This window comes from Mytilus trossulus, chromosome 8 (assembly GCF_036588685.1).
Source record: "Mytilus trossulus isolate FHL-02 chromosome 8, PNRI_Mtr1.1.1.hap1, whole genome shotgun sequence".
Lineage (NCBI taxonomy): Eukaryota > Metazoa > Mollusca > Bivalvia > Mytilida > Mytilidae > Mytilus > Mytilus trossulus.
This window is the reverse complement of record NC_086380.1, coordinates 71336684-71352241: the sequence shown is the minus strand read 5'-3', so window position 1 is coordinate 71352241 and position 15558 is coordinate 71336684. Positions and strand designations below refer to the sequence as shown.

Genomic DNA, 15558 nt, shown 5'->3' with positions numbered 1-15558 from the left:
AATATTCAACAGCATAGTGAATTGCTCTAAGAGAAAACAAACATTTTAAGTTCATTAGAACACATTCATTCTGTGTCAGAAAACTATGCTGTGTCAACTATTTAATCACAATCCAAATTTAGAGCTGAATCCAGCTTGAATGTTGTGTCCATACTTGCCCCAACCGTTCAGGGTTCAACCTCTGCGGTCGTATAAAGCTACGCCCTGCGGAGCATCTGGTTCTATCATGTATGCATCATCCTTGACCTTATTTTTATGGTTCAGCGACTGCTTGTTGTGTAAGTTTGCCGTTTATGAGTTCTTTGAAAGGTCAAGATGACCCTCAGACAAGGGTTTGCTTTACATCACTCTCATTTCATGAATCAGTGATTAAGTTTAAAGTTATTTGATTAAATTCGTTTCTCAGATACTATAGGTAGCAGGTCAACTGTATTTGGTGTATGGAATGTTTGTTATGGTTACATTTTAGTCTGGTAGCGTTTCATCTGACTAAGTTGACCTGATTTTCATGCTTCATTGGTCAATGTTTAGTTTTTGTGTTTTGAATTTGTCAAGTACCATGAGTACTGTAAATAATATGTTAATTATGTCATGGATCATTAAGAATGTAAAGTCTACTGGTATATGATACTTTTTGTTAAAAGTTTTTTTAATGTTCAGCAACACACCAATGGTCTGTAAAGCAGGCGACACAAATGAGCATGATTGTGCACTTTTGTTTGACAAAATAATAAATAATTATCTGTAAACCATGTAAACCTAGTCATGCTAGTTGAAAATTATTGTGAATGTGCATTGGAAAATAATGTGCATTGTAAAATACAGGACTTTCCAATATTTAAGTTTACAGTATTGTACAACCTAAAAAAAATGTGCTTACTATAATAGATTATAACTGTGATAACTCAACATACTTTATGTTACAGCTAGTATTGTTAAATCAGAAGACTTTGACACAACACTAATAGTATCCCTTTTACGGAATATGACACCACAAGAAAGCCCCCCTGTTACTGGCTGGGATAACTTACCACACCCAGGTGATACCTGTACAGGAGCAGACCTCGCCAGAGTAAAATGGTACCGGAACAAGTTGGCTCATCATGATGTTGGACAATTGTCTACTACAGATTTCAGTCAGGACTGGAGTGATTTAGAATGTGTAGGTATACACTAGGTCATAATAAATATAGGCAGCACAATTTTGTGTGTGGGTGTGTGTGGAGGGGTATGAATCACCCTGTTTTGGCTACCTGTCTGTCTACCTCTTCATCTGTTTATCTGTTTGTGTGACTTTTATTAGTGCAACTTGTCCACAGCATACAAGGTCATATCGGATGAACTTGATTATTATGTCCTCAAGCATGGAAATCATAAAGTATACACATATAAGACAATAAAAAATAATCAACAGTATTCAAATTATTTGGGTTTTTTTTCTTTGAAAGAATTAATACTAGTCAAGAACTAAAACTCAGGTTTAATCCCAATCATATGGAACACACCAATTGTTAAGTTGAACCTTTGTTTGTACTTGAATATTTTCTTAATATTTACGATTTTTTTTCTCGTGCTTTGTTTTTCCCAATTTTTAGCTCACCTGCATGGCCCTAAGGGCCAAGTGAGCTGATGCCTTCACTTGGCGTCCATCGTCGTCCGTCGTATGTTGTTGTCTGTCCGTCGTATGTTGTTGTCTGTTTTTGTTTATTATCTTGAATATTATCATAGATAGAGATAAACTATATATATCGTCATATAATACATGTAATAGTTCACTCCACTTCAAATATTGTTTTGTATCGTACCAAATCATTCCAAATACCCATAAAACGTTTTAATTTAGAAAGATAAATGTTTAAACTTAAATAATATATGTTTTTGTTTGTCATACAATATATATATTTAACACTTTTTTCTAAGCAACTTAGGTTGAATGAAATATAAGATTTTTTTGCCGTTGCAAGGGGTCATTATGTTATAATAATCGTATTGGCAAGGTACCTTTCTAATGTGTTTTTTGTTTCACTCACAAATTGTTATAAAATTAATGTAATTCAATGTGACTGTCATACATGTTAAAGGATTAGCTAGCTATAAACCAGGTTGAATCCTCCTTGTTCTATATACGAAAAAATGCTTGTACCAAGTCAGGAATATAACAACTGTTTTCATTTTTTTAGATCTGTTTGACCTGATGATTTTGCCATTTTAAGAAAGATATTCGTTTTGACTTTCCCTTTGATTTCATAATTTTAGCTATTTTACTTTATACTATTTACCATCAATTTATAATGTTTATATATGTAGGCCATTGGACGTCTTGGCGGCCAATTACTGCTGATGGAAGCACAGCATGCACAGTATATGGTATTAGACAAGTCACTTATAGATATATTGAACTCGATTCATAACCTTCAGAGGTCACAACAGGAGCAAACAAGCATGATAAAAAAATCTGAAGAAACAATGAAAGTGATTGACGAAAAAACTATTATCACACAGGAAAGCCTGGATGATTTGACACTGCAGTTATTTGGATTGGAATGCAAATATGACATTAACATTACAGAAATTGCTGAACGTGTAACAAAACAAGATGGACATATGGCAAAATTCGATGAACAGTTGGCAAATCATGGTGAACAGATGGCAAGGCAAGATGAAAGGATTGCAACATGTGTAAAAGACATTGATGATATCAAGATGAAACCATATGATAGTGATGATTCCTCAGGTGAGTCTGACTGAGCGTTTTATTTTGTTTTGTTATTGCACAGTATGTTTAATCATAATTGCATTAGAAAATGCACAATCAAAATACTGCTAAAATGGAGGATGATCGATAGATTTTAATACACCATAGCAAATATTTGATAAGAAGCAGATAATCAGATAAGACATGCAATAGCCAAATAAGGAAACACAAAAAGTGTATGTCCTATATATCCATAGCAGTGTTTTCGTCTACAAAGACTCATCAGTGAAGTTTTGTTAATAGTTAATTTATAAATATAACCAGATCAATGAAAATTCATGTCAGCACACTCACATAAGTTGCTTCACCAGTAATGGTCTCATTTATACAAAATCTGTTGAACTATTTGTAGCGTGAAAATAACCCTGTGACTAATTTTTTTTATACGACCGCAAAAAAAGATTTTTTTTTCGTCATATATTGGTATCACGTTGGGGTCATCGTTGTCGTCGTCGTCCGAATACTTTTAGTTTTTGCACTCTAACTTTAGTAAAAGTAAATAGAAATCTATGAAATTTTAACACAAGGTTTATGACCTCAAAAGGAAGGTTGGGATGGATTTTCGGAGTTTTGATTCCAACATTTTAGGAATTAGGGGCCAAAAAGGGCCCAAATAAGCATTTTCTTGGTTTTTGCACAATAACTTTAGTTTAAGTAAACAGAAATCAATGAAATTTAAAGACAAGGTTTATGATCACAAAAGGAAGGTTGGTATTGATTTTGGGAGTTGAGGTCCTAACAGTTTAGGAATAAATTAGGGATCAAAAAGGGGCACAAATAAGCATTTTTCTTTGTTTTCGCACCATAACTGAAGTATAAGTAAATAGAAATCTATGAAATTTAAACACAAGGTTTATTACCGTAAAAGGAAGGTTGGAATTGATTTTGGGAGTTTTGGTCCAGACAGTTTAGAAATAAGGGGCCCAAAGGGTCCAAAATTAAACCTTGTTTGATTTCATAAAAAAATTGATTAATTGGGGTTCTTTGATATGCCAAATTTAACTGTGTATGTAGATATTTAATTTTTGGTCCAGTTTTCAAATTGGTCTACATTAAGGTCCAAAGGGTCCAAAATTAAACTTAGTTTGATTTTGACAAAAATCGAAACCTTGGGGTTCTTTGATATGCTGAATCTAAAATGAACTTAGATTTTTGATTATTGGCCCAGTTTTCAAGTTGGTCCAAATCGGGGGTCCAAAATTAAACTTTGTTTGATTTCATCAAAAAATGAATAAATGGGGTTGTTTGATATGCCAAATCTAACTGTGTATGTAGATTCTTAATTTTTGGTCCTGTTTTCAGATTGGTCTACATTAAAGTCCAAAGTGTCCAACATTGAACTTGGTTTGATTTTAACAAAAATTGAATTCTTGGGGTTCTTTGATATGCTGAATCCAAACATGTACCTAGATTTTTGATTATGGGCCCAGTTTTCAAGTTGGTCCAAATCAGGATCCAAAATTATTATATTAAATATAGTGCATGAGCAAGAAATTTTCAATTGCACAGTACTCAGCAATAACAAGAAATCTTCAATTGCACAGTATTGTGCAATAGCAAGAAATTTTCAAATGCATAGTATTGTACAATAGCAAGAAATCTTCAATTGCTTAGTATTTTGCAATAGCAAGTATTTTCAATTACACATGTACAGTATTGCGCAATATCAAGAAATATCTAATTGCACAATATTGTGCAATAGCAAGAAATTTCAATTGGAGTTATCTTTCTTTGTCCAGAATAGTAGTTGAATCAACTTAAATCATTGTTTTATACAATATGCAATGTATATATCACTTTTACTACCAACTGATAAATTGACACAATCTTTACCATTTAGTGATAACAAGCATTTTTTTTACATTTTAATATTTTATGAAGTATTTAAATGAGTAATTATTGTTGCAAACTCCATTAAAAATTTGAATTAAGATTGGGGTTATGATAAATAAAAAGGGGATGTGGAGAGGGGGTCAATTCTTCTCATTTGAAATTTCATAAATAAAAAGAAAATTTTCTTCAAACATTTTTTTGAGAGGATTAATATTCAACAGCATAGTGAATTGCTCAAAGGCAAAACAAAAAAATTAAGTTTATTAGACCACATTCATTCTGTGTCAGAAACATATGCTGTGTCAACTATTTAATCACAATCCAAATTTAGAGCTGAATCCAGCTTGAATGTTGTGTCCATACTTGCCCCAACCGTTCAGGGTTCAACCTCTGTGGTCGTATGAAGCTGCGCCCTGTGGAGCATCTGGTTATTATTATTATTTTTTAAAAAGCATGACAAATAAACTACATTTTGAAAAATTATTCAAAAATTCTATGAATTAGATTTAGACATCAAATCTACCTTTAGTGTTTCATGTTTCTGATTTTTAGCTCATCTGGCCCACAGGGCCAAGTGAGCTTTTCTCATCACTTGTCGTCCGTCATCTGTCTTTCTGTCATCGTCGTCGTCTGTCGTTAGCTTTTACAAAAATCTTCTCCTCTGAAACTACAGGGCCAAAGTAAACCAAATTATGCCATAATCATCATAAGGGTATCTAGTTTTAAAAATGTGTGGAGTGACCCGGCCATCCAACAAAAGATTGCCGCCATGGCTAAAAATAGAACATTGGGGTAAAATGTAGATTTTGGTTTATAGCTCTGAAACCAAAGCATTTAGAGCAAAACTGACAGGGAGTAAAATTGTTTATCAGGTAAAGATCTATCTTCCCTGAAATTTTCAGATGAATCGTACAACGGGTGTTGGGTTGCTGCACCTGAATTGGTAATCTAAGGGAAATTTTGCTGTTTTGGGTTATTATCTTAAATATTTTTATAGATAGAAATAAACTGTAAACAGCAATAATATTCAGCAAAGTAAGATCTACAATTAAGTTAACATGACTAAAATTGTCAGTTGTCCCCTGAAGGAGTTATTGCCCTTTATAGTCAATGTTTAACCATTTTTCAAAATTTTTAGTATTCTTTCAAAAAAAACTTCTCCTCTGAAACTACTTGGCCAAATTTAACCAAACTTAGCCACAATCAGCACTGGGGTATCTTGTTAAAAAAATGTGTGACATGCCCTGACCAACAAACCAAGATAGCCGCCATGGCTAAAAATAGAACAGAGGGGTAAAATATAGATTTTGGCTTATATCTCTGAACATGCTGAAACCAAAGCATTTAGAGAAAATCTAACATGGGTTAAATTGTTTAACATGTAAAGATCTATCTGCTCTGAAATTTTCAGACACTTAGATACACATACATTTATACATGTAAGTAAAAAAAAAAAAGTTCAATGTTATATTTGAACAAAAAACATTTAGAGTACAATGAAGTGGCTATTTCATCTGAATAATCTATGTAATTAGCACATAAGTAATCTTAAAACTTTTGCTTATTGTAGAAGGAAGAAAACGTAAAAGACTGCAGGGTAAATATTTTTTTAAAACCTATAATTATGATTGAAATCTGTCATTTTTTCCTAATTGATAAATTTTACAACACTTTTTACAGTCCTTTAAGCTACAAGTTTTTTTAAATACTAAAATAATTAATTGATATGAAAAACAGGTATTCTTATGAAAAAAACTACAAATATGCTCAAGTCTGCTTTATACCAACCAACACACAACCATTGACATTCAGATTTCTGTTTTTGGAAAGATTAGAACTTGTTCTAAATCTTTACGAAGGTACTAGCCTTTCTAACAACACGACAGGTTAGATACTGTTACTAAATGTATTCACACTGAAATATAGTTCCCTATGGTTCTCATGTATGTGCACATAATACACATACAAACTGAAAAAAATGGGAATAGCCCTGGCCGATAAAGCTGTTTATAATATTATTATTGTTTGATGTAAATTTTACATTGAGGTTCTGAAAAAAGAAATGACCAATTCACCAACATTCCGACTGACTCCATTTTCAGAAAACCACATCTGTAACAAACATTAACTTTTAGTTTCCGCTTTACAAGCAGCACCAAATAAAATGAAAGTCTCAACTATGTATTGGCTTCCAAAGCTCCACAAAACACCTTACAAATTTAGATTTATTTCTACTTCAAGCCATTGTTCCACAACTAAATTGTCTATTCTTCTTACCAGTACACTTGGTACAATAAAAAACCTGATAATAAATTGTTCAAATAGGGTTTTCGGAAATAGTGGAAATAATTACTTTTGGAGTGTCAAGAACTCGTTGGAAGTACTTGATAAATTGCATGCTTATATTGGTGATTTTGAATCTGTTCAAAGTTTTGATTTTTCTACCCTTTATACCACATTGCCTCACATTCTTATTAAGAAAAAATTCACCCACCTAATTGAATGGGCATTTAAAAAGTCAGAATGTGAATACATATGCTCAAACTCTTTCAGGTCATTTTTTAGTAGCAATAAATAAAAAAAACTATGTGAATTGGACATGCTTTGATACTATATATATGCCCTTGAATTTTTACTAGATAACATTTGTGTTGGCTTTGGAGATTCCGTATATCGTCAGGTTATTGGAATTCCAATGGGGACTAACTGTGCACCACTTATTGCGGACTTGTTTTTGTATTGCTATGAGTTACAATTTATGTCAAAAATCAGCAAAGACCCATCGAACCAACATCTGATACACAAATTTAATAAAAATGTTAGATATTTGGATGACATTTTGGCTCTCAATAATGACGACTTCAGTATGTATACTAAAGAAATTTATCCTGTTGAACTTACTTTTAATAAAGCTAATACTAACAATGTCCCCTGCCCTTGCCTTGATCTTGATATCTATATCACTATCGGAAAGCTAAATACTTAAACTTATAGTAAAAGAGATGATTTTTCATTTCCTATCGTTAATTATCCATTTTCAGATGGTGACGTTCCCTTGTCACCATCTTACAGTGTTTATATATCTCAACTTGTACGATTCGCTCGTGTATGTAACAATGTTATAGATTTTAACGAGAGAAATTTATGTACTACTGAAAAATTATTACACTAGGGTTTTCGATATCACTAACTAGTCAAAATATTTACTAAATTTTATCATCAGTATAAGGACATCATTCCTAAATATAGCTCAACATGCAGACTTCTTATAAGTTTAGGTATTTCACATCCAATTTTTTATGGAAATATTCTTTATAAAGCACAAAAATGTCAGTATTCAGCGCAGAAACTAACAAAACCTTTAAATAGACTTATTAAGAAGGAATATAGTTACGATACTGTTGTCAGGTCATTAAAGATTGCATATTTTGGCATTAATATTGATTCACTTATAGGGTCTTTGCATCGGAACTTAACACATTTATTCAAAAAACAGTTGTTAGTATGACACGGGTTATGTTCTTCTCATATATTTTATGATGGTATGATACTAAACCCCTAACGGGAAGGATTATGCCTGATATTCATATGATGAAATCATAATCTTTCAATCAGTTTAATTGAAGTCTGGAGCTGGCATGTCAGTTAACTGCTAGTAGTCTGTTGTAATTTATGTATAATTGTCATTTTGTTTATTTTCTTTGGTGATATCTTCTGACATCAGACTTGGACTTCTCTTGAATTGAATTTTAAATGTACGTATTGTTATGCGTTTACTTTTCTACATTGGCTAGAGGTATAGGGGGAGGGTTGAGATCTCATTAACATGTTTAACCCCGCCACATTTTTGCGCCTGTCCCAAGTCAGGAGCCTCTGGTCTTTGTTAGTCTTGTATTATTATAATTTTAGTTTCGTGTGTACAATTCGGAAATTAGTATGGCGTTTATTATCACTGAACTAGTATATATTTGTTTAGGGGCCAGCTGAAGGACGCCTCCGGGTGCAGGAATTTCTCCTTACATTGAAGACCTATTGGTGACCTTCTGCTGTTGTTTTTTCTATGGTCGGGTTGTTGTCTCTTTGATACATTTCCCATTTCCCTTCTCAATTTTATATTATTGTTTCGGTTCATTCAAGAATGTATGTCATTAAGGTGTGTTGATGTGCAGGCTTTTTTTAAAAACATTTTGATTAGGTAATTGGGTATTGATACAATACTAGTATGATTGACAACTGTCATTATCACTAAACAATCAGAGACAAGGTAGACCTTTACAATGCCCCACCTCCTAAACTGTCAATCAAATTGACCACATTACTTATCATCCTCAGTCTTACATAGTTATACAGATCCCTCAATAAACATCCCAATACACAAATATTTGACCTCATAATTGAATGCACAAATGTATATATATCATGTATATTAGATAATATATGTAAGGATGATAGATTTATTTATTGCCCATTTATATATATTATATAACTTTTGATCTACATTACATAAAGTGATTCTGTAAATTATATCTGAAAGATAAATGATAAATGGATTAACAACATGACCAAGAATATTAAAAGACTAGAGGATCTAAAGAACCTGTGTCGCTCACCTTGATCTATGTAAATATTAAACAAAGGACGCAGATGGATTCATGACAAAACTGTGTTTTGGTGTTGGTGATGTGTTTGTACATCTTACTTTACTGAACATTCTTGCTGCTTACAATTATCTCTATCTAAAATGAACTTGGCCCATTTTTCAGTGGAAAATGTTAGTAGAAATTTCCAAAATTTCTGAAAATTGTTAAAAATTGACTATAAAGGACAATAACTGCTTAGGGGGTTCATTAACCATTGTGATGATGTTGACTTTTTTTATGTCTTACTTTCCTGTACATTATTGCTGTTTACAGTTTATCTCTTTATATAATAATATTCAAGATAAAAACAAAAAACGGCAAAAATTTCTCTAAAATTACCAATCTAGGGGCAGCAACTAACAATGGGTTGTCTGATCCATCTGAAAATTTCAAGGCAAATAGATTTTCAATTTTGCCCCTTGTCAGAATTGCTCTAAATGCTTTGGTTTTTATACGACTGCAAATTTTGAAAAAAATTTCGTCGTATATTGCTATCACGTTGGCGTCGGCGTCGTCGTTGTCGTCGTCGTCGTCCGAATACTTTTAGTTTTCGCACTCTAACTTTAGTAAAAGTGAATAGAAATCTATGAAATTTTAACACAAGGTTTATGACCATAAAAGGAAGGTTGGTATTGATTTTGAGAGGTTTGGTCCCAACATTTTAGGAATTAGGGGCCAAAAAGGGCCCAAATAAGCATTTTCTTGGTTTTCGCACTATAACTTTAGTTTAAGTTAACAGAAATCTATGAAATTTTGACACAAGGTTGATGACCACAAAAGAAAGGTTGGGATGGATTTGCGGAGTTTTGGTTTTAACAGTTTAGGAATTAGGGGCCAAAAAAGGGCCCAAATAAGCATTATTCTGGGTTTTCGCACAATAACTTTAGTTTAAATTTATAGAAATCAATGAAATTTAAACATATTGTTTATGACCACAAAAGGAAGATTGGTATAGATTTTGGGAGTTTAGGTTCCAACAGTTCAGGAATTAGGGGCCAAAAAGGGACCCAAATAAGGATTTTTCTTGGTTTTCGCACCATAACGTTAGTATAAGTAAATAGAAATCTATGAAATTTAAACACAAGGTTAATGACCATAAAAGGAAAGTTGGTATTGATTTTGGGAGTTTTGGTCCCAACAGTTTAGGAAAAAGGGGCCCAAAGGGTCCAAAATTAAACTTTGTTTGATTTCATCAAAATTGAATAATTGGGGTTCTTTGATATGCCGAATCTAACTGTGTATGTAGATTCTTAACTTTTGGTCCCGTTTTCAAATTGGTCTACATTAAGGTCCAAAGGGTCCAAAATTAAACTTAGTTTGATTTTAACAAAAATTGAATCCTTGGGGTTCTTTGATATGCTGCATCTAAAAATGAACTTAGATTTTTTATTATTGGCCCAGTTTTCAAGTTGGTCCAAATCGGGGTCCAAAATTAAACTTTTTTGATTTCATCAAAAATTGAACAAATGGGGTTCTTTGATATGCCAAATCTAACTGTGTATGTAGATTCTTCATTTTTGGTCCCGTTTTCAAATTGGCCTACATTAAGAGTCCAAAATTAAACTAAGTTTGATTTAAACAAAAAATTAATTCTTGGGCCTCTTTGATATGCTGAATCTAAACATGTACTTAGATTTTTTATTATGGGCCCAGTTTTCAAGTTGGTCCAAATCAGGATCTAAAATTATTATATTAGGTATTGTGGAATAGCAAGTCTTTTCAATTGCACAGTATTGTGCAATGGCAAGAAATATCTAATTTCACAATATTGTGAAATAGCAATTTTTTTTTTAATAAGAGTTATCTTTCTTTGTCCAAAATAGTAAGCAAGAAATATCTTATTGCAATATTTTTTTTTAATTGGAGTTATCTTTCTTTGTCCAGAATCAACTTAAATCTTTGTTATATACAATATACAATGTATATTCACTTTTTACTACCAACTGATAAATTTAAATAATCTTTACCATTCAGTGATAACAAGCAGTTTTTATACGACCACAAATTTTGAAAAATTTTTTGTCGTATATTGCTATCACGTTGGTGTCGTCGTCGTCGTCCGAATACTTTTAGTTTTCGCACTCTAACTTTAGTAAAAGTAAATAGAAATCTATGAAATTTTAACACAAGGTTTATGACCATAAAAGGAAGGCTGGTATTGATTTTGGGAGTTTTGGTCCCAACATTTTAGGAATATGGGGCCAAAAAGGGCCCAAATAAGCATTTTCTTGGTTTTCGCACTATAACTTTAGTTAAAGTTAATAGAAATCTATGAAGTTTTGACACAAGGTTTATGACCACAAAAGAAAGGTTGGGATTGATTTTGGGAGTTTTGGTTTCAACAGTTTAGGAATTAGGGGCCAAAAAAGTGCCCAAATAAGCATTATTCTTGGTTTTTGCACAATAACTTTAGGTTAAGTAAATAGAAATCAATGAAATTTAAACACAATGTTAATGACCACAAAAGGAAGATTGGTATTGATTTTGGGAGTTTAGGTCCCAACAGTTTAGGAATTAGGGGCCAAAAAGGGACCCAAATAAGCATTTTACCATAACGTTAGTATAAGTAAATAGAAATCTATGAAATTTAAACACAAGGTTTATGACCATTAAAGGAAGGTTGGTATTGATTTTGGGAGTTTTGGTCCCAACAGTTTAGGAAAAAGGGGCCCAAAGGGTCCAAAATTAAACTTTGTTTGATTTCATCAAAATTGAATAATTGGGGTTCTTTGATATGCCAAATCTAACTGTGTATGTAGATTCTTCATTTTTGGTCCTGTTTTCAAATTGGTCTACATTAAGGTCCAAAGGGTCCAAAATTAAACTTAGTTTGATTTTGACAAAACATGAATCGGTTGGGTTCTTTGATATGTTGAATCTAAAAATGTACTTACATTCTTGATTATTGGCCCAGTTTTCAAGTTGGTCCAAATCTGGGTCCAAAATTAAACTTTATTTGATTTCATCAAAAATTGAACAAATGGGGTTCTTTGAAATGCCAAATCTAACTGTGTATGTAGATTCTTCATTTTTGGTCCCGTTTTCAAATTGGCCTACCTACATTAAGGTCCAAAGTGTCCAAAATTAAACTAAGTTTGATTTTAACAAAAATTAAATTCTTGGGCCTCTTTGATATGCTGAATCTAAACATGTACTTAGATTTTTGATTATGGGCCCAGTTTTCAAGTTGGTCCAAATCAGGATCTAAAATTATTATATTAAGTATTGGGCAATAGCAAGTCTTTTCAATTGCACAGTATTGTGCAATGGCAAGAAATATCTAATTTCACAATATTGTGAAATAGCAAATTTTTTTTTAATTAGAGTTATCTTTCTTTGTCCAGAAAAGGAAGCAAGAAATATCTTATTGCAAGATTTTTTTTTAATAAGAGTTATCTTTCTTTGTCCAGAATCAACTTAAATCTTTGTTATATACAATATACAATGTATATTCACTTTTTACTATCAACTGATAAATTTAAATAATCTTTACCATTCAGTGATAACAAGCAGTTTTTTTACATCTTAATATTTTATGATGTATTTAAATGAGTAGTTATTGTTGCAAACTCCATTAGAATATTTTAATTGAGATTAGTTTTGGAATAAGGGAAAGGGGGATGTGATTAAAAATTGGGTTCAATTTTTCTCATTTGAAATTTCATAAATAAAAAGAAAATTTCTTCAAACATTTTTTTGAGAGGATTAATATTCAACAGCATAGTGAATTGCTCTAAGAAAAAACAAAAGTTTAAGTTCATTAGAACACATTCATTCTGTGTCAGAAACCTATGCTGTTAAATCACAATCCAAATTTAGAGCTGAATCCAGCTTAAATGTTGTGTCCATACTTGCCCCAACCTTTCAGGGTTCAACCTCTGCGGTCGTATAAAGCTACGCCCTGCGGAGCATCTGGTTTAGTTTTTGCATTTAACCCCTATGTTCTATTTTTAGCCATGACGGCCATCTTGGTTGGTTGGCCAGGTCACCGGACACATTTTTTAAACAAAATACCCTAATGATGATTGTGGCCAAGTTTGGTTCATATTGGCCCAGTAGTTTCAGAGGAGAAGAATTTTTTAATGTTAACGACGACGACACTGGACTCAAAGTGATGAGAAAAGCTCACTTGGCCCTTTGGGCCAGGTGAGCTAGAAATGAAATATGAATATAAATATGAATATATAAAAGGTATTCAAGTAGGGCCTATAATTCACTTGCTACATTTCGTATAATCATCTGTAATTAATCAACAGTTTAGATTAGTTAACTTTTTTTTTATCAGGAATTGGCTTGAAACAGTTTTAAAATTTTAGAACTTTTAATTATAACAAACCATTGTTTAACAGTTTATTACCCATCAATCATTCATTGTCATTAGAAGTTATGATTTGCATTTTATTTGTTTTTTTATTCGACCGCAAATTTTGAAAAAAATTTCGTCGTATATTGCTATCACGTTGGCGTAGTCGTCTGCGTCGTCGTCGTCGTCGTCGTCCGAATACTTTTAGTTTTCGCACTCTAACTTTAGTAAAAGTGAATATAAATCTTTAAAATTTTATCACAAGGTTTATGACAACAAAAGGAAGGTTGGTATTGATTTTGGGAGTTTTGGTCCCAACATTTTAGGAATTAGGGGCCAAAAAGAGCCCAAATAAGCATTTTCTTGGTTTTCGCACTATAACTTTAGTTTAAGTTAATAGAAATCTATGAAATTTTGACACAAGGTTTATGACCACAAAAGAAAGGTTGGGATTGATTTTGGGAGTTTTGGTTTCAACAGTGTAGAAATTAGGGGCCAAAAAAGGGCCCAAATAAGCATTATTCTTGGTTTTCGCACAATAACTTTAGTTTAAGTGAATAGAAAATAATGAAATTTAAACACAATGTTGATGACCACAAAAGGAAGATTGGTATTGATTTTGGGAGTTTAGGTCCCAACAGTTTAGGAATTAGGGGCCAAAAAGGGACCCAAATAAACATTTTCTTGGTTTTCGCACCATAACTTTAGTATAAGTAAATAGAAATTTATGAAATTTAAACACAAGGTTTATGACCATAAAAGGAAGGTTGGTAATGATTTTGGGAGTTTTGGTCCCAACAGTTTAGGAATAAGGGGCCCAAAAGGTCCAAAATTAAACTTTGTTTGATTTCATCAAAATTGAATAATTGGGGTTCTTTGATATGCCGAATCTAACTGTGTATGTAGATTTTTAACTTTTAGTCCTGTTTTCAAATTGGTCTACATTAAGGTCCAAAGGGTCAAAAATTAAACTTCGTTTGATTTTGACAAAAAATTAATCGGTTGGGTTCTTTGATATGCTGAATTTAAAATTGAACTTAGATTTTTTATTATTGGCCCAGTTTTCAAGTTGGCCCAAATCGGGGTCCAAAATTAAACTTTTTTGATTTCATCAAAAATTAAATAAATGGGGTTCTTTGATATGCCAAATCTAACTGTGTATGTAGATTCTTCATTTTTGGTCCCGTTTTCAAATTGGCCTACATTAAGGTCCAAAGAGTCCAAAATTAAACTAAGTTTGATTTTAACAAAAAATAAATTCTTGGGCCTCTTTGATATGCTGAATCTAAACATGTACTTAGATTTTTGATTATGGGCCCAGTTTTCAAGTTGGTCCAAATCAGGATCTAAAATTATTATATTAAGTATTGTGGAATAGCAAGTCTTTTCAATTGCACAGTATTGTGCAATGGCAAGAAATATCTAATTTCACAATATTGTGAAATAGCAATTTTTTTTTTAATTAGAGTTATCTTTCTTTGTCCAAAATAGTAAGCAAGAAATATCTTATTGCAAGAATTTTTTTTAATTGGAGTTATCTTTCTTTGTCCAGAATCAACTTAAATCTTTGTTATATACAATATACAATGTATGTTCACTTTTTACTACCAACTGATAAATTTAAATAATCTTTACCATTCAGTGATAACAAGCAGTTTTTAGCTCACCTGGCCCGAAGGGCCAAGTGAGCTTTTCTCATCACTTTGCGTCCGGCGTCTGTCGTCGTCCGTCGTCGTCGTCGTCGTCCGTCGTCGTCCTGCGTCCGGCGTTAACTTTTACAAAAATCTTCTCCTCTGAAACTACTGGGCCAAATTTAACCAAACTTGGCCACAATCATCATTAATGTATCTAGTTTAAAATTTGTGTTTTTTTACCCGGCCAACCAACCAAGATGGCCGCCATGGCTATAAATAGAACATAGGGGTAAAATGCAGTTTTTGGCTTATAACTCAAAAACCAAAGCATTTAGAGCAAATCTGACATGGGGTAAAATTGTTTATCAGGTGAAGATCTATCTGCCATGAAAT

The 15558-nt window shown here is 32.4% G+C and overlaps 1 protein-coding gene across 1 annotated transcript in view; it reads left to right on the top strand.

Annotated features, from left to right (window-relative positions):
- LOC134681363 (uncharacterized) overlaps positions 1–15558 on the top strand; it is a 33248-nt gene that overhangs the window by 7062 nt on the left and 10628 nt on the right. The window contains exons 3-5 of the mRNA XM_063540963.1: positions 927–1162; positions 2308–2734; positions 6159–6185. Coding sequence (XP_063397033.1) covers positions 927–1162; positions 2308–2734; positions 6159–6185 — 690 coding nt within the window. The remainder of the gene's footprint in view (positions 1–926; positions 1163–2307; positions 2735–6158; positions 6186–15558) is intronic.